Source organism: Equus quagga, chromosome 17 (genome assembly GCF_021613505.1).
Source record: "Equus quagga isolate Etosha38 chromosome 17, UCLA_HA_Equagga_1.0, whole genome shotgun sequence".
NCBI classification, from domain to species: Eukaryota; Metazoa; Chordata; class Mammalia; order Perissodactyla; family Equidae; genus Equus; species Equus quagga.
This window is the reverse complement of record NC_060283.1, coordinates 12336568-12354967: the sequence shown is the minus strand read 5'-3', so window position 1 is coordinate 12354967 and position 18400 is coordinate 12336568. Positions and strand designations below refer to the sequence as shown.

Genomic DNA, 18400 nt, shown 5'->3' with positions numbered 1-18400 from the left:
AGATAGAGTTGATGGTTACACAACATGGCCAATGTATTTAATATCACTGAAGTGTACACTTACACATGGCTAAAATTATAAATATTATGGTAATGTATATTTTACCAAAATTTTAAAAAAAGATTTCAATGATGAACTACTTCTAGGTGATTACAAGAATGAAAATTGTTGTAAGAGTGAGTTTGTGAATTTAGACTGGAGGTAAAGATGGTTGGGGTTGAGGAGATGAAAGAAGGGTGAGGCCAGGAGCTGAATGGGTCATCCTGTGGAAGCACTGTGTCCTGACTTTTATCTATCCTTAGGAGGCAGTGCCTGTGCCATTAGCAGGCCCAATGCATTGAATACATGGAGGATGCAAACCAAACTGGGATGATTCACTTCCACTTCCGCCCCTTCTCCAAACTCCCCGAGGTGCAGATGCTGATCTTCGTGACCTTCCTGATTATGTACCTGGTCAGCATCAGCGGCAACGTCTCCATTTCTCTCATCATCTGGATCAACCATTCTCTCCACACCCCCATGTACTTCTTCCTGGCCAACTTGGCAGCTCTGGAGGTCTGCTACTCTTCCACCATTGCCCCTCTGACTCTGGCCAGCATCCTGTCCCCAGAGAGAACCCTCATCTCCCTGCCTGGCTGTGGCACCCAGATGTTCTTCTTCATCTTCCTGGGTAGCGCTGACTGCATTCTGCTGGCCATCATGGCCTATGACCGGTTTGTGGCCATCTGTCACCCTTTGCATTACACTCTCATGATGAGCTGGCGGTTGTGTGTTCGGCTGTCCCTGGGATCTCTGATGCTTGGGTTCATCTTGGCCATGCAGCTGACTGTGCTCATCTTCCAACTCCCCTTCTGTAGCAGCAAAGAAGTCAGCCTGTTCTATTGTGATGTCCTCCCTGTCATGAGACTGGCCTGTGCAGATACTCATGTCCATGAGGCCACTCTGTTTGTGGTCAGTGTCACTGTCCTCACCATCCCCTTCCTGCTGATCACTCTCTCCTATGCCTTCATTGTGGCTGCCATCCTGAAGATCCGCTCTGCAGAAGGGAGGCAAAAGGCCTTCTCCACCTGCTCCTCCCACCTGACTGTGGTCCTGCTCCAGTATGGATGTACAAGCCTCATCTACCTGTGCCCCAGCTCCAGCTACTCTCCGGAGAGAGGCCAGGTAGTGTCTGTGGTTTACACATTCATCACCCCTGTGCTGAACCCCTTGATCTATAGCATGAGGAACAGAGAGCTTCAGGATGCTTTGAAGAGAGCAATGATGAGTTTTCTGTTGCCCTAAACACAAGGAACACCCTGGATGTCCCGCTAGAACATTGCTGGGTAGAGACAAATGGGTATGCTCTCAGAAAGACAAGGAGATGGGTGCTAAGAGGTCATTGGTTTTGTACTGTTACTTCTTCCTGGTTATCTTATTTATGAAAAGTCATTTTTCTTTTCTCAGCTTCAGATTTCTCATCTCTCAAATGGGGATTAAAATACCCACAAGACCTATATTTTGGGGCAGTTGTGAGGATCAAAAGATACATAAGTAAAAATACTTTGTGACTTTTAAAGGGAGATGCAGCAGTGAAGGTTGTTGTCACTGTCCTCATCATCATGTGTAATGTCTGTGTTCTCCCTTGCACTTGTCTCCAGATGTAGTTCTCAGGTACTCATCAGGCCTGAACATTGCACCTTCTGGGCAGGGGCGGAGCCAAGAATAGGATGCAAATGAAACTGGGACCGCCCCAACCACTCTCTCATGATTCCCATGGTGTAAATGCTGAGTTTATGTCTTTTTGAATTATTTATCTTTAATCCTAAATTCTCTCCCAGGGAAAGGTGATGGGGAAAGCACTGGAGTTTAAAAGTTTGCGTGGTTCTCTTTTCTAACCTCTTATACCTGGAGCTAATACACCTCCATCTCAATCTCTGACTTTGTTATTAGTCTGCCTCTGCATAACTCTCTCCATGCCTCTGTCCTCCCTATCCTCCTCCTCATTCTCTGTCCCTCACAAAGACACAGACACACACACACAAACACACTCACATATCTCATATTATCCCTTTCTGTCTATCCCTGTTGAGATGGTCTGAATGCTTGAGTCCCCCCCACCCCCCCAATTCATATGTTGAAATCCTAATGTCCAATGTGATGGTATTAGGAGGTGGGGCCTTTGGGAGCTGCTTAGGTCCTGAGGGGTGAGTTGTCAGGAATGGGATTCCTGCTCTTGTGAAAGAGATCCCACAAGTCTCCCTAGCCCATTCTGCCATGTGAGGATACAATGAGAGGGCTGTGACCTGGAAAAGGGCCTTCATCCAACTATGCAGTCACCCTGATTGCAGACTTTCAGCCTCCAGAGCTGTAAGAAAGAAATTCCTGTTGTTCATAAATCACTGTCTATGGTATTGTTATAGTATCCCAATGGACTAGTTACATACGCATGGTATGAAAACATTTGTTAATTTAGCATCTCTGGGTAGGAGAGGGGTCATATTGGTTCAAATGTGGATTCAGGTAGAGCAAAGCTAATTCTATGAAGACAAACCTTCACTGGGCACAGTGAGGAGGGGGAGGGACTCACTAATGTGACTCTGAGTAGCTGGGTAGTCATTTTCATGATGATCATTTGTCTCAAGGCAACGCCATCAGAGCATACATGGTTTACCATCTCTTTGTCGGGTAGAGGAAGCTCATCCCTTCTTCTGCCCCTTGATTTATTCTGCCCAAGTGATTTATTCATTCAACAAGATGGTAGACAATTATTTATTGAACTCTACTATGTACTATCCACCACATGTGGCAGATGGAGCAGGAAATGGAAAGATAAGTAAGAGGCAGCTGCTGCCTTGAAGGAATTGAAAAGTCTGATGAGATATAAGAACATAAACCACGATTACACCAAGGGCCGAGTGATAACAATGCTGGAAGCTTCCAGAGGAGGGACAGTGAAGGGAATCAAGGCAAGTTTGGTGGGGGAGGTGGCATTCAAGCCGCACCGTGACAGGTCTCCTAGTCTCTGGGTGTGCAAAGAGGAACAGGAAAGGCATTTCTGAAGGAGGGAACTGAAGGCACAGGAACAGGGAGTCTGCTCTCTGTGCCTCTGTTTCCTTATCTGGAAAAGCTTAAAAAGTGATAAAACGTATTTTTCTTTTTTTCCTCTGAGTCACAGGCCTAAAAGATGGAAACTATGACCAGAATTCATATTATATAGAACTGAAATGTCACCTTCTTCCTTTCAAAAACAAGAACCTAAAAGGATCATCTTTGCTTCACTTGCAGACACTTGCTGCCGCTCCCATGTTCTACTGCAACATTCTATAGCTCAGCGCTATCTGTAGGGCACCGGTCCTGTCAAATAACAGGTGTTTGAAGGGACTAAACATTATACGGTCAAACAAGTGTGAAGAATCCTGTGCTGATCAACTAAAACTAGTTGTCGACTAGCAGGTTTACTCAGTGCCTGTAACTTGCAAACGTGCAGTCATGACTCTCTAAGAGGAAGGATGCATTTCACCATGTTTTCTGAACTCTGTCACCACCAAACTCTTTTATTCCTTGGAGTGTCTCATGAAATGTTTTATCCTGTTGAACTTACTTTGAAAATGCTGCCTTCACTGAGGCTGAGTCTCGAGAGGGTTATTTCACTGGTGGTTGAAATATTCCGGGCACTTTTCAGTTCTCCGTGCTGTCAGAGAAAATAATGTAGTTATCATGGGTTAGTAGGCTTCTTTTCAAGTGGCTGAATAAAGGAATTAATTATTGCCATAAAGTAACTCATTGTTACAAAAACCCATGATACGCGTATTGTTATTTTTTCTGCTTGCAGATAACAAAACTGAGACAGGGAGGTCAACTAACTTTTTGAGGTCACACAGGGGGTGAAGGTAGAACCAAGATTTGATCTGGGCGGTTTGGTTTCAACACCTGGGCAGGAAACCACACCTCTCCCAGCATGCTATCAGTATCCTACGAGAGCTTGGGACAATCACCCGATTTTTCTGTGCTTAATTTAATTCATGACAAAATGCGGATAATAATATCTACTCCATCTCCCCAAGTTATTGTGAGATCTTGAAGAACAAAAAAAAAAAAGAAAAACTGTAAAAGTGCAATAAAAGATTCAGCATGGTCATTTAAACATCCAAATGGAGAAATACACTTGAGGGCTTATTTTCTTAACTACAAAACGTTGAAAGCCATAACTATTCAATTGCCTTTCACCGGCGCTCCATTGTGTTCACCCTGTCACTTGCAGCAGGTGTTGCAAACAACAGACGTGTCTTCTGCAGCTCAGAAGCAACAGCAGGCTTCTGCGCATGAGGCTCCCCACTGCATCTTCCCACTTCCTTACCAGGCTCTGTAGAGTCCACCATGAGCTTTAGGGCTCCAGGGATTGAGGAATTTGTATAAAAATAAGAATATATTTACACGGTGCAAAAATTATTTATATTGTTAAATCATAGCCCTAGGTATATGCAGATTCATGTTAGGAAAACCTCTGAACAACATGATATAAAACATCTTTATAAACAAAACCTATTATTTTAAACACAATTCAGTGACATAGAGTTCATCCTTCAAGACACATGGAGTTGCAATTGCATTTAGTTTAAGAGCCAGGATCCAGGAAGGATCTTCTTTCTTCCTTAGGGAGAGAAGCGTCTCTAGGGAGCACATGTATATATGTATGTGTGTGTGTGTGTGTGTGTAAGTAGCCAACTATTCTTTCTCTACTCTCCAGATGTTTGCATCTATGTCCTGAAAGGTGAATGCTATCATACCCGGTCATGGCTCTCAAGTAGTTCATGGTCTAGCCAAGGAGACAGATGTGTAAGCCACTAGGTATAAGACAACACAGGGTGCACTTTAAAAAGAGATCTGAACAAGTGTTTTTAGGGGTGGGTGGGCAGAGAGGCCAAGGAGACAACCTGAGTGAACTAGAGAAGGCTTTGGTCTTGAAGGAGGAGAAGGGATTTGCCAGACATGAAACGGGAAAAGGACATGTGAGGCAAGGATAGATGGGAAATCCTGGGCACAACAGGTTCAGAGAGGAGGTGAGGGTTTGATGAGGCTGATGCTGGGGCCATGTGTGTCAGGGACGAATAGTCCATGGGACTGGGGCCAGACTGGGCAAGGGCTTGCATGCTACTCTAAGGAGAGTCTGGACTCTCTATTCTTTGTAACGAGAAGCTACTGATAAATTTTAATCAAAAGAAAGACACAGCAAAGACATATTATAAGAACGGTCGTTTAATAAATTTAGTAAACATACCCCGAGTGCCCAGTATGTTTTGGCCCTATGCTTGGGTCTGGGTCCACATCAGTGAAGACAAGAGACAAGGTGGCTGTCCTCACAGAGCTTACAGAAGGGGCAGGAGGCAGACCAGTGGCTAGGTAATGACATGCTGTGGTGGGGGCTAGATGGAGAAGTCCAGGGTGTCACAGAGGCATGCTCGAAGGACCATTAACTCAATCCTGGAGGGTGAAGCATCTACTCTGAGACTTGGAGAATGGGTCAGAGCTGTCCAGGTCTGACACGGGATGAAAGAGCAGATTTGAGCTGTGTCCTAGGGAGCCACTGAGATGGCTCCTGGTCTTCATTCCGTCATGTAGTCCCCTCACCTTGAGTGTGAGCTGAACCTAATGACTTGCTTTTAATGAACAGAATATGACAAAAGAGACGGGATGCCACATCTGAGGTCAGATTGCAAAAACACTTTGGCTTCCATCCATCTCTTTCTCTGTCTTTCTCGTTCTCTCTGTTTTTCTCACCTCCTTGCTCTGATGGAAGCCATCTGCCATGTTGTGAGCTGCCCTACAGAGAGGTCCACATGGCAAGGAACTGAGGACAGCCTCCAGCCAATAGCCAGCACGGAACCAAGTCCAACAGCACCTGAGGACTGATTCCTGCCAACAACCACATGAGTGACCTTGGAAGCAGATCCTTCCACAGTCAAGCCATGAAATGAGGCTGTAGTCCCAGCTTAGACTTTCATTGTAGTCTCGTAAGAGATCTTGAAACAGAGGCACCCACCTAAGCTGCACCTGGATTCCTGAATCACAGAAACGATAAGATAATAAATATTTAATGTTTCAAGCTGCTAGGTTTCAGGGCAATGTGTTATGCAACAATAAAAAACTATTACAAACTGTAAGAGGGGGAAAACTGCAAGTCAGGAAGTTTATTCTCTGTCTTAGTTATTCTCTATCCCCCCCTGCAGTGGGGAAGAATTGCTGTAGGGGGACAGAAAGCCTCTTCCCCTCAACTCTCTAGCTTCTCTTATTTCTTTCTACTGAACACCACACCCTGGAGACACTGCTTCGATGTACACCAGGCAGACAGTGGTCTCACCTGCTCCACAGCAGGCCCTGAGGTCAAGAAGAGGTAGGGCTCAGTCCTTTCCTCCAGTGTGGAAGAAACAGGCTTAGAGGCAGGAAAGACAGGGAAGCGGAGCCCCCACATCCCGGGATTCTGTCTTTGGTTTGTTCGTAAAGGTGAAATGAAGTGTTGGCTGGTTTATCTATGACCCAAATACGAACCCTTGAATTAATCCTGACTATGTTTAATGGGGAAACAGGCCACACTAAGACCTAATGGGTGGGAAACTGAGTACCACAGAAAAATGAAACTACATCAGACAGAAGGGGCTCCTGCTGAGCCTGGAGCCTTAAGTCACTGTCCACCTACGTGGAGACCCTATAGTGCACTTGAGTCATTATTAGAGTCTTTCTCACCAGCCCAAGGACTCCCCTCACCCGGGTCCCTTGTCCCACAGCACCTGATTTTCTTCAGTTTATTGTACACAACTCGCAAGTGGAACCCAGACTTCTGCCTGTCAGGAAAGAGCAAATATTAATAGGTTAATATGAAATTAACAATATAAGGTTCATACTTAATAGGACTTTTAAAGAAGGCTTGAAGTCTAGAATAACTACCTTCACATAGAATGCCAGAATAAAAGTACTCTGCTGATGCTTCCCCGCCTGGGTTCCTGGATCCAGCTGCAGTTAAAGGGCTCTTTCTCCTGTTTCCAATGTTTAAAAAGTTTAAAGGGGGCTGGCTGAGTGGCGTAGTGGTTAAGTTCTCAGGCTCTGCTTTGGCGGGCCTGGAGTTTGTGGGTTCGGATCCTGGGTGCAGAGCTATACCACTTGTCAAGCCAAGGTGGAGTGACGTCCCACATACAAAATAGAGGAAGACTGGCACAGATGTTAGCTCAGGGCCAATCTTCCTCACCAGAAAAAAAAAAGTTTAAGGAATCATATAGTCATTTCTGTTATGGCCACATAGGCTAATCAAAAGATCATTTTTTTTTTCTTCGTGGAAACATTCTCTCATAGGAAACCAAATTTTTTTCTGTTTCCCAGTTTTATTGGGATACAATTGACATATAACATTGTATTGGTCTAAAGTATACAATGTAATGATTTGATATCTGTACATATTGTGAAATGATTACAGTAAGTTAAAACACCATCACCACACAGTTACAAATTTTTTTCTTGTGATGAGAACTTTTCAGACCTACTCCGTTAGCAACTTTCAAATATACACTACAATATTGTTAATAGTCATCATGCTGTACATTACATCCATAGATATTTTTAACTTTTGAACACCTTCACCCGTTTTTTTGTCCCCTCTCTTCCCCCCTCTGGCAACCACCAATCTATTTGTATCTATCAGTTTGAGGAAACCAAATTTCTTATTACCTAATAAATATATTTTGTTAGGGATATGGAATCTTTCAAAACAAGAGACCCCTGAATGCAAATAAAGCATTTATGATATTCTCGATCTTGAAAAGCCTGCGAATCATAGTGGGAGCAGCCCCCTTATTTGACGGGTGAGAAAATAGTTTGCGTGATCAAGTGACAGCTATTTTGTGGCAGAAACTCTGCGTCTAGAAATCAGGCCTCCTTGCTATGTGTCCAGCAATTGTCCTCCTGTCCCATAACAACTCTCCCTTCATGGAAAGCCCATCTTGTGAAGGACAGACTAAATTTCTTAAACGTTTAGAGAGAGGCAGGAAGCAAGAAGTAGCAGTGGAAGTTACAGGGAGGAAAATTTTCATTGTGTTTAACAAAAAACTTTTTAACAACAGTAGTAACTGTTTAACTACATTGGGAATGTCTGGAAAAACTGCGAAAAAATTAAAATGGCAAAAAAAAAAAAAGATTACCAGGTGTCTATGGCATGCTACGCTTTGTCCAATGCCCCTTTCTGGGTTATCTGATTTTATAAAAGTCTGTGCCTTTGATGGTCTTGTGGCTTTTTTACAATTCTGTAAATTGTAGAAAACTGACAGTAATACACATGAAATGCAAATGAAATTCTTCTGATGGAGATGCAATTGATCTGCCCCCTGCGACGGAAGCCAGTTTTACATTTATTAACACTCATTTCAGGCTTCCTGATTGCCTATACCGCTCTTTGGATTCTGCTCTGAACCCAATACAGGGTTTCCTCATTACTTCATGAGTTAAACAAAATCTGTGATGTGTGTTCATTTTATAATTGTATGAGAGTCATGATTTTACCCTTTTAAAAAGTTACCTTTTCCCAGGAGGACTAGGATGTTCCATCCCGGGATGTGTTCCGGCAAAGGCTGAATGGCCATCCTAGATCCTTACTCCCGATTCGTACGGCCCTTTTCAGACTCCTAACGTAAAGAGTTGTTCACATAGCTGTCTCCCTCAGGAGAATCTCTTTTCCTGAAGCGCGAGGACCTAGCTATCCAGACTAACGAAAATTTGTTCTGGGAAGCAGCGGGGGTGGGGGACAGGATTTCTGATTTACTCACCTTTCCACTTATGACCACCAGGGGGCGAAGAAGCCTTCCCTTTACTAAGGACCGGAGACTCCACCTAGCGCGCGCATAGGGTAGAAGGAAGTGTGCAGGACTAAAGAGCGAGGATTAGGGCTGAGAAGGGCAGGGTTTCAAGGGCTCCACGGCGTACGCACAGTATCTTTATGGGAGGGGATGAAGTCAGCACCGAGCACACACTGAGATCGCAGAAGAGGGCAAAGTTCTGTTAGAATTACGAAAATATTTACAGCCCTTTAACTTGAATGCATACAGCACGTTCTTTTCCTGAGTATTGAATCGTCGTACAGTCTCATTTATTGAGCGTCACTCTCTGCTGGATATGTCATTTGTTCCCAAGAAAGAACACAAATAAGGAAGAAGGAAGAGAGGGTAGGACTGGGGAGAGGAGAGGGGTTAAGAGGGAGGGGCAGCGCGAAGAACCCGCCCACGTTTTCAGAAGGTACAACCCACCTGGGATCTTTACACCACGTAGCAGAGGAGAACGGCTTAACCTTTCCTACGCAAACATCTTTATCTCACAACCCTGCTCTATAGGTGACGAATCAGTCATTCCTCTGTCACACAGGCCTCACAGCAAACTGTGAAGTGGGTACTCTGATTTATAGATGTGGAAGCGGGGTCCCCTAGAGAAACTTTCCCAAAGTTGTACAAATTGCTAGTGGCAGGTGTTCTGACTTCAACACAGAACTGCTCGCATTTCTCAGCGGGGTCCCGATTGCCAACATCAAGAAGCCCAAATTCTTCGTCCCAGCCTGCCCCGTCCCACCTCATCTCCAGTTACTTCCTCTGGAAAAACCCTCTTCCAGCTCCAATATGCAGTCCCCTAGACAGTACAAATTCCATGACTTGCAATGCCCTTCCTCCAGGCAGAATTAGAATTAGCTCTTTCTCCCACTTATTATAGCACAAACCACAATGTCTGAGCGTTCTTTGTTTACGGGACGTTGTCCGCGTCTAGCAATGAATGAGTCTGTTGAGGCTGGATCCCAGCACAGAGCCTGGCGCAGGGAGTGAATGGCTGTCGAAGGGGAAGGGTGGAATTGAGGTCCAACAGACCCCCTCGCTCTTCCTCGGCCCAGCGGCGGGATCTACCAGGGCTGGGCTCTCTCCCCGGACTTCTCCGGTCCCTGGAGGCACCCAGCGCTGGGGGAGGGGAGTGAGAGCGCGCCTGGCGGCGGGGCGCGGGCCCTTTAAGCAGGGGCGCGGGGCGCGGCGCAGGTGAGGGGCGGGCCGCCGGGCGGCTGAGCGTGCGCGCCGGCGCCGGCCGGGAGGCGGATTTGGAGCGCGCGGCGCCGGCGGGGCCCAGGGGGCGGCGCGGCGGAGCTTCTCGCGGCCTCGGACGCTCCTCCTCGCCGGCGGCCGCCGCCCGCCTCTGCCTGCGCCGCGAGCTCCCTCGCCCTGGCCGGGCCCGGCCGCGACTTCCGGCCGCTCACCTGGGACGCGCTCACCTGCCGCCGGGCGCCGGGGCTCCAGGATGAAGGACCGGCTGGAGCAGCTGAAGGCCGTGAGTCCGCCGCTCCTGGGGTGCAGCTGCGCGGCCGAGGGGCGTCCCTTCGCTCCCCAATCGGGGCCGGGAGCGAGGCCTGCCCTCCCCAAGTCCGGCCGCATCCCGCACCCTCCCCACCGTCTGCGGTCGTGCGCTGGGTGATTCCTGGCTAGGCTGCGGTTTCCCTGGATGACAGCTTCTCTCCGGAGCTGGGGTCCCCGGGGGGTGCTTGGGCCTGGCGGGATCCTCTGTGAGGTTAAGGGTCACATCACCACTTGGCCCCTGTTGCCTGGCACTGTGCCCAGGACCAGCCTTCTCCCGTCCGCGTTGTCTCTGAGCCCGGCTGCCTCCTTCCCCGGAGCAGCTCGGAGCTCCTGGGTGACCTCCGAGCTGTGAGCTGGTCACGTGCCGGGATGGTCCAGCTCCTCGCCATCCGACGGGCTATAATTATTAATTTCCCCCGCATCCTCGGGACAGCTGTGGTTAGGGCAAGAGATCTGAAGGTAGACCGCCTCCAGCCCTGCCGCACAAAAGCTGTAAAACCTTAGGCTGCTTATTCTTTTGAGCTTCTGTTTCCTTATCTGCCAGATGTTCATGGTCATACCTTATAGATTTGTTATGAGATCAAATGACGCAGTGACACTTGGTATAGACAAGTGTTAAACCTGAGTTTTTGAGCTGGATAGTCATTGACTCATTCAACAAATAATTATTGAGTGCATTCTGTGGGGCAGGCCCAGTGCTAAGCCCTGGGGATTGGGTGACACAGAGTCTGTCTTAATGGAATTTAAAATCCAGCCCTTGATACAAAGTAGTCCATCTACTTGGAAGGTTGGTAGAAGTGCAGAAGCTTAGACTCCAGTCTGAACCCACAGAATCAGAATCTGATTATTCACAAATCTCCCCAGTGATTCAGGAGCACACTAAAATTTGGGAAGCATGGGGCTGGATAGAACTGGGGTTGCCTCCTGGCTCCATGGCTAACTAGCTGTCCTTTAACCCCCGAGTCTAAGTTTTGTCATCTTTAAGATGCGTGATTGTGAGGACTAAAAGCAAGATAGCGTACAAAGCCCTTTGTATGGTGCATGACACATACAGGACTAACAGATGGTAAATGTTATGCTAATAACCATAAAAGCTCCTTGGAAAAATCCCCGGCCTCCTACAAGTGTGAGGGACTCCTGGGATGGTGTCACAATTGCTTTTCTTTCTCCTCCCTTGTTTTGGGCGAGACCTTCATGACCCTTTCACCTGCTCTGGGTAGTGGGGCGATGGGGAAGTAAGAGAAACAGAGGGACAGTTGCTGATTGTGGGGGGAGCCTCCCTGCCTCCTGCAGGCTCTGTCATCGCAGCTTTACAACATCCCAGTTACAGGGTGGAGTTTGTTGCTCCTATTTTTGTAGATGAGGAAACTGAAGCTCAGCCTGGGTGGGAGGGATACTGCAGGTCACAGAGCTGGTCAGGGCACAATCAGGAGAGGCACCCAGACTCTCTCCCTGAAGCACACTGGTTGGGAGGCAGAAAGGAAACGGAGAGTGGCTTTGCAGCTCTTCCCCGATCGGCACACTCAGCAGTCATAGAACAATGCAAAACCGAACAGCAGGCAGTGGCGGCTCCCTTCCTTTAGTTAGGAAATCCATTTCCGGAGGAGGATACTCCTTGGTCCCCTTCAATAGCAGATTGTCAACAAATAGCCAAGAGTTCTCCCTGAGCTTTGGGTTCCAAGGATTAATTCAGATTGCTAGGGAACCCAAGCAGTCCCTTTGCTCCTCCAAGCCTCGTTGGTACCTACTGTAAAGTGGAATTAATGCTCTGTGTCCTCCCTGCGCTTCTTGGGGATGTGGTGGAAGTGAGACTATAGTCGGTGCTGTTATTATGGGAATGCTGTTCTGAAATCACTGGTGCTGCCCTAGTGCTTTGGAGCAGGGAGATGGGTGGTGACACTGTGCAAAGAGGACCTGGAATGCAGATTCCAAGGGTTCTAATTGTGGCCCTGCCCCTTAATAGCTGTGTTCCTTTGTGTCGCTTTACCTCTCTGCTTCTCTATACCCCCTTTGTAAAACCAAGACTTCGGTTGATCTCAGAAGCCCCTTTTGGCACTAGTAAAATATTAATATTTCCAGAGAAAACTGTTGTTAAAGTTTATATGGATTTTGGTTTCTAGCCCACCTTCTGCCCCTGCCTCCCCTGCCCCCCACCTCTGGCCCCCAGGAGAGAGATTGCCCTCTCTGCAACAAGATTACCATTTTCTCTCTGATTCCTTTTATCAGCCAAAGGCAAGGCATTTGTTAACTTGGACCCATCTCACACTCGGCTGCCTGTGCAATCTCCTTCTGTGGGATCTTTCTAAACCCTGGGGGAGGGGAGGTGATAACTATCTCCAGATGGCTGGAGGGCTGTCATGTGCAGATTAGCTTTACTCTGTGTAGATATGAGAAGAAGATGTGAAGTTGATGTGTAGAAATGTGGAGTCTGTAGAAAGCATTTTTACTGGTCAGAGCTGCCCGAGGATGGGATGGGCTGCCTGGAGAGCTGGGCTGGCTCCCTCCTCGAGCCTGGGAGGGAGGCAAGAAGCTTGCTAGGCTGTTGAGTGATGTAGGAATTTGAGCATCTCCTTGAGGGAGGGGAGGCCACCAAGGAGATTTAAGGCCTCCATCCCTGAGGATGTGTGGTTCTCCAGAATGCTTCCTTGTTTGTGAGCCTGTCCTGAGCACCGTGAGACTCCGAAGTCCGTAGGACTGAGGTGTCAGAGTTGCACCTGTAAAGTGGATCATCATACCTTCCCCATAGGGTCATCGTGAGGGTGGCAATCATCCACCACAGTAAATGTGAGTTCCCCAAACTCGACTTGCTGAGAGCAGCGTCCACACCGAAGGGCATGCTTTCCTGAGGCCGTGGTCACAAGACCTGACTCATCTTATCTCTTGCACTGCTCCTCCTGGCAGGCGTCCTCGGCAGCCTGCTTCTTCAGTGATGGAGGACAGACTTGCCTGGAATGTGCAGTGCATACACCCAGCCTATCTCATGAGGCAGTTCATGCTGATTTCTCGCTAGTTGAACTTTGAATCTGCTGAGTTCAGACAATTCCTGTCCGTGGACTTCTTGCCTGGCCCTCTTTTCACTCAGCAAACATTTACTGAGCACCTGCTGTGCCCCAGGCCCTACAATGGTGCTGGGGTATAATGGTGATTAACACGTATTCCTGGACTTTAGGAAGTTCACGGTCTGCTAGGGAGACACACAAGAAACGGATACGATGAGAGCATCCTTGTGGTAGAAGCTACCACAGGAAGCCCCTTTTGGCTGGCCTCTGGGACATGGGGACAGGATTCCTGGGAGAATGGATGCTTGAGCTCAGGTTCTTCTTCAAATCCTTGTTAAGATTCAAGTCTAATCTTTTCAGATGCGTGTAGAGTCTCCTAAGAAGAAAGGCAAGGATCCTGGGTTTTCTCAACCACTCTCCTTTTCGTGCTTCACATATATACCACTGTGAGTGCTTTTGGACCTCCTTGTGCTGGGCTTGCTCATCCTTATCCTTTTGACCTCATCCTGCTGGGCCTTATAGGCAAAATTATTATGTGAAGTCCTGATCTTTTGAGTAAATGGTCATATAGGGAAAACAAAGGGATGTATTTTATGAAAAAAGAACCCCCCAGATCAAAGATAGATAATGATAGATGAGAAGCCAGTGATGTATGGAAAGAGGTCAAGGACTTTGGACCCCCTTGGAGATTGACTTTTGGAGAACTGGAAATAACTTGGGATGTACTGGCCCCTCCAAGGCCAGTGCCCGTAGGGTCACACTAATGAAATCAATGGCCTGAGGCTCTAAAGGCCAGACTTCCTTTTTACTCTTTCTCTTCTGTCTTGTGTCTTGCATCCCAAAGGGCTTGTCCTTGGCCTCTTTCCCCATCTGGAGTTCTGGGATCTCTGTGGGATCAGAGTTCCTCAGGGTAATGGTTATAGCGGAACCCCATCAGAAACATGGAGCTATACTTCTCCTGTAAGCCTTGATTCATTCAATAAGTATACATTGTGCTCCTACTGTGTGCCAGGTGCTTTGGATCATAACCAAATCTTAATATCCCAACTTGAGACTCTCGTCATTGAGATTCAACTTGAGAGTCTTTTCACCCAGATTCCATCCTTTAGTGATAAGGTTTCTTACTAGTCGGTGATTTCTTCCTCACCTCTCCTCTCTCCCTGGGAGGACTCATTTGCTGGGATGGCTGTTTTGCTGTGAGCAGACGGGAAGCAGGGCTGAGATGAGGGTGATAGGGATTGAGTAGGGATTACAGACCCATCAGCCAGAGGCCAGAAGAGAACATGCTTGGATGAAAGAAGGGGATTAGTTTTATTTTTATTCCTGAGAGTGTGGGGGAGGCTGGAGGACTGCCCGGAGCTAAGGGAGAGATGCTTGTCCATGTTGATCTCTCTCCCTTTCAGTGCTCCTCTCCGCTTCTGTCAAAATTCCTACCCATCTTCCAAACTCATTCTTTACAGGTAATGCTCCCTAACTGCAGCCTAGAATATTCTCTCTCCATTCCAGCAGCCCGCATGGGCTGTCTATCACTTTCTAGCAAAATACCTTTCTTCTGTTGTCAGTTGGGTTTTTGGTTACCATGGAGTGTGCTTGAAATTACCTTCCATTTGTTTTTCTGTGAGTTGGACTCTTTGCCTCCTAGATCCTGTTGTCTTTAAGATCGATGGTTCTATTTGTTGTTGTCACCATATCAACTACAGTCACAATGACCATTTATTGAGCAGCTATTTGTTATCGGACAGGACGTGCGCTACGTGCCTGCCATTCCTTGTCTCTAATCCTCTCAGCCCTGCAAGGCGAGGTGTTGGTATGTCTTATTCCCATTTTACAGGTAAAGGAATTGAGGTGCAGATTTGATTGAGATCCCCAGCTAGGAAGCGGTGGGATCATGAATTGATCATGGCTGTCTTGCTTTTTGACGTCACCCTACGCTATATTTGATCGTCTCCTCAACTACAGTTGGATGCTCCTTGCTGCGGTGGCAGAGAGGGTGTTCCTCTGGGGCCCCAGAGCCTAGTACTCTGCATGGCAATCATCTCTTCAACATTTGTCTGTTGACTGATCAACAACAGCTTGGCCCTTGCACGTCCCTTATTCATCATTAAGACTTACTCTTCCCAATCCATTCCCTGAGGGGTGGTAAAACTTTACCTGCCTGAAGTGCTGTATTTACTCAGGGAACCCATAAATTTGCTAACAAAGCCAGAGGTCACTGGTTCTGTCCTCAAGGACAAGGACCGATGAGTTCCAAGGCTTCTAACTGTACCTAAAACCCCAGCCCAATACATCAGGGAGGGTTGCCCCTGTTCAGAAAGACAATGAAGGAGAAGATGTGGCTACTACAGTGAAAATCTAGCTACCCCATTCTTTTCCTGGCAAAATCTTATACATCCCTTAAAGCTCAGTTCCAGTGTCATCACTTCAGGGAAGCTTCCAGATCCCGAGCTGATAGCATTTACCATGCCTTCCCTGGGGCTTCCTTAAACTCTTTAATTTTTGGTGATATATAAAAGCAGCCACGTGATCTTGTCATTTCAGAAGCTGCCTGCCCTGTTGGGTCCTACTCTCTGAGAAAGCACAGACCCTCATGCCTCATTCCCTGTGTCTTTTCACTTCCCAGCCCACAGCCGGGAAAGCTGTAAACCCTGCCATCCAGTAGATGAATGGGGATATTCTGCAAATGAACTTACCTGGAGATTCTGTAGTCCCCCAGGGGCCTTATCTCCAGCCACCTTTATACCAGGCTGCAACATTCCTCCCCTCGCCACCCACTCGCTCCCTGTGAGGTCAGCCTGTTTTCTGGCATTGGCCCGTTTCCATGGCGACGTTCCCCAGTCTCTGTCTGGAGACTGTGAGTGAAGTTCAACCCCTATTTAGGGAGATTAGTGGAGCGTATGCTGTCTGGGTCTATTTAGCTCTCTGGGTTAGGGCGACTTGGTCTGGCCTCAGATTTGCTTTTTCTTTTTTTTTAATAAGCTTTTTATTTTGGACTAATTATAGATTTACAGAAAAGTTACAAAGATAGTACAGAGTTCCTGTCTGCCCCTCACCCGGTTTCGTCCATTGCTGACTTCTTCCATTATGATGGTACATTTGTCAAAACTGAGAAACTGGTATTGGTTCTGTTCACTAATCTCCAGACTTTATTTGGATTGTACTCGTTTTTCCACGAATGTCCCTTTTTCTCCTCTAGGAGCCAATCCAGGACACCCCATTGCCTTTAGTTGCCATGTTTCCTTAGCCTCCTTTGGCCTGTGACAGCCTCTCGATCTTGTTTTTCTTGACCTTGTCTATAAGGCATCTGGTTTTTAGTGCTTTGGACGTGCATCCCCGGTGGCCAGTGCCACACGCTGCGTCTGGGGTGGGGCTTGCTGTGCAGAGGCATCGCTCCGTGATGGTCAAGAAAGAGGCTCTGCAGCTGGCTGCCCGTGGTCTCTTCCCAGCTCAGGCACTCATCTCGCGCAGGTTAATTGGCATCTTTATGCTTTAGTTTTCTCAGCTGTCAGAGGGGGAGGGTCCCTGGAGGATTAAATGCTTTGGTAAATATAAAGCACACATCTCAGAAGAACCCTCAGCACATGTGGAGTACTCAAAAATTGTTACCTATTATAACTATTGGTGAAGTGTTCTAGAAGGACCATGATGGGGAGGGGGCTTGTGGGACAGAGGCTGAAAGGAAGGGTTGAGGAGAGGGCTGAGGATGGAATGGGGAAGAAGATGTCATTCCTTCCTCCTTTCTGAATCCTTGACAGGTGGCTGCTGTTGGGGTGTTGAGGGGCCAGGAACAGAGGGAGGAGGAGGGAGAGGAAGTCAGAAGAGAGTGAAGAAGGCTAGGGTGGGGGAGGAAGGACTGAAAGAGGACCTGAGCCCTCCAGGGGGAAGCAGAAGGTATTCTTTGACTCTCCTTAATGGCTCCAGGGATGAGAGAGAAAGCAGGAAAAAGGCGTGATCTTCTCACTGCAGTGGCCTTCCTCTAGGTATCCTTTGGGTAAATCCACTCAGCCTTCAGAATTTCCCCCAGGCGTCACCTCTGCCGACATTCTCTAATAGGCTCCACATTCCCCAGGCTCTGCCTTGAGTTCAGACGAAGTTGGTCTTCTCCTGGGTGTACAATTCCTTGTACTAACTGTCTTCATCACTCACTTCGTGGAGCTGTAATGACCCAGGTGTCTGTCCGCCTCCCATCTGAGACAGTGGGGTCCTGGGGAGCAGGGGGTGCTGAGTTTGGTCTCTGTATCTCCAGTGTCTGTCGCTTGGCGAATGACAGATGTTCAATAAATACTGTTGGGCGAATGAATGAACAAGTGAGTCTGTTATTCTGGATGGGACCTTGTAGTGAGAAGGAGGATGTTGTGGGTGTTGGTCGTGGTTATGGGACTGCAAGATCCCTGAGTTAATGCACTGTGAACAATGGGTTGGACCAAGCAGCGTTCCAGTCCTGGCTCTGTCCCTTATTAGCTGTGTGATTCGGGATGAATTAACCTCCTTTACCGAAGGTTACTCATCAGTGTAGATAAAATCTACCTGGAGGGCATTCCTGTTGTGTTTTTTTCTCCTTCCTTTCTTTAGGTGAACTTCCATTGCTTTCCTGAGAAGCAAAGGCAGATAGAAAATAACATGGCACATGGGGATGAAACTTTGATGCAAGATCTCTTCAAACACACATAGAAGATTAAAAAATATTGACCATATCTTAAGACAAAGAAAATGTCAAATTCCACAGAATAATAAGCCATTTAGGCCATGATCCCTGACAGTGGTATAATAAAATTAGAAATTAACAATACAATAATAGTCCTCCCCAGGTTTACTTGCTTTGGAAATTTAAAAACAACTTTTCCAGGTAACTCTTGGGTTAAAAAGATATCAAAATGGAAATGACAGACTATTTAGAAATGAGTGATAGTGAGAGCAGTAAATACGAAAATTTGTGAGAACGGAGCAGAAGCAGAATTCACACGGAGCTTTGTTTCTTTAAATGCCTGTAGTAGAAAAATGACTTCATTCAAATAAATGAACTAGATTTCAGTTCATCCTATGGGTCCTGCTGTCACC

At 47.2% G+C, this 18400-nt stretch overlaps 2 protein-coding genes across 3 annotated transcripts in view; both read left to right on the top strand.

Moving 5' to 3' along the window:
• The first annotated feature begins 345 nt into the window (after nt 1–345).
• On the top strand, nt 346–1284 carry LOC124229033 (olfactory receptor 10V1-like). The gene has a single exon (XM_046644160.1). The coding sequence runs from the start codon at nt 346–348 to the stop codon at nt 1282–1284; it is 939 nt and encodes a 312-aa protein (XP_046500116.1).
• Nucleotides 1285–9906: 8622 nt separating this feature from the next.
• STX3 (syntaxin 3) overlaps nt 9907–18400 on the top strand; it is a 40233-nt gene continuing 31739 nt past the window's right edge. The window contains exon 1 of one of the 2 annotated variants that reach the window (XM_046643708.1): nt 9907–10320. In XM_046643708.1, coding sequence (XP_046499664.1) covers nt 10291–10320 — 30 coding nt within the window. In that variant the 5' untranslated portion in view covers nt 9907–10290. The remainder of the gene's footprint in view (nt 10321–18400) is intronic. The other variant, XM_046643709.1, reaches the window with a different exon arrangement.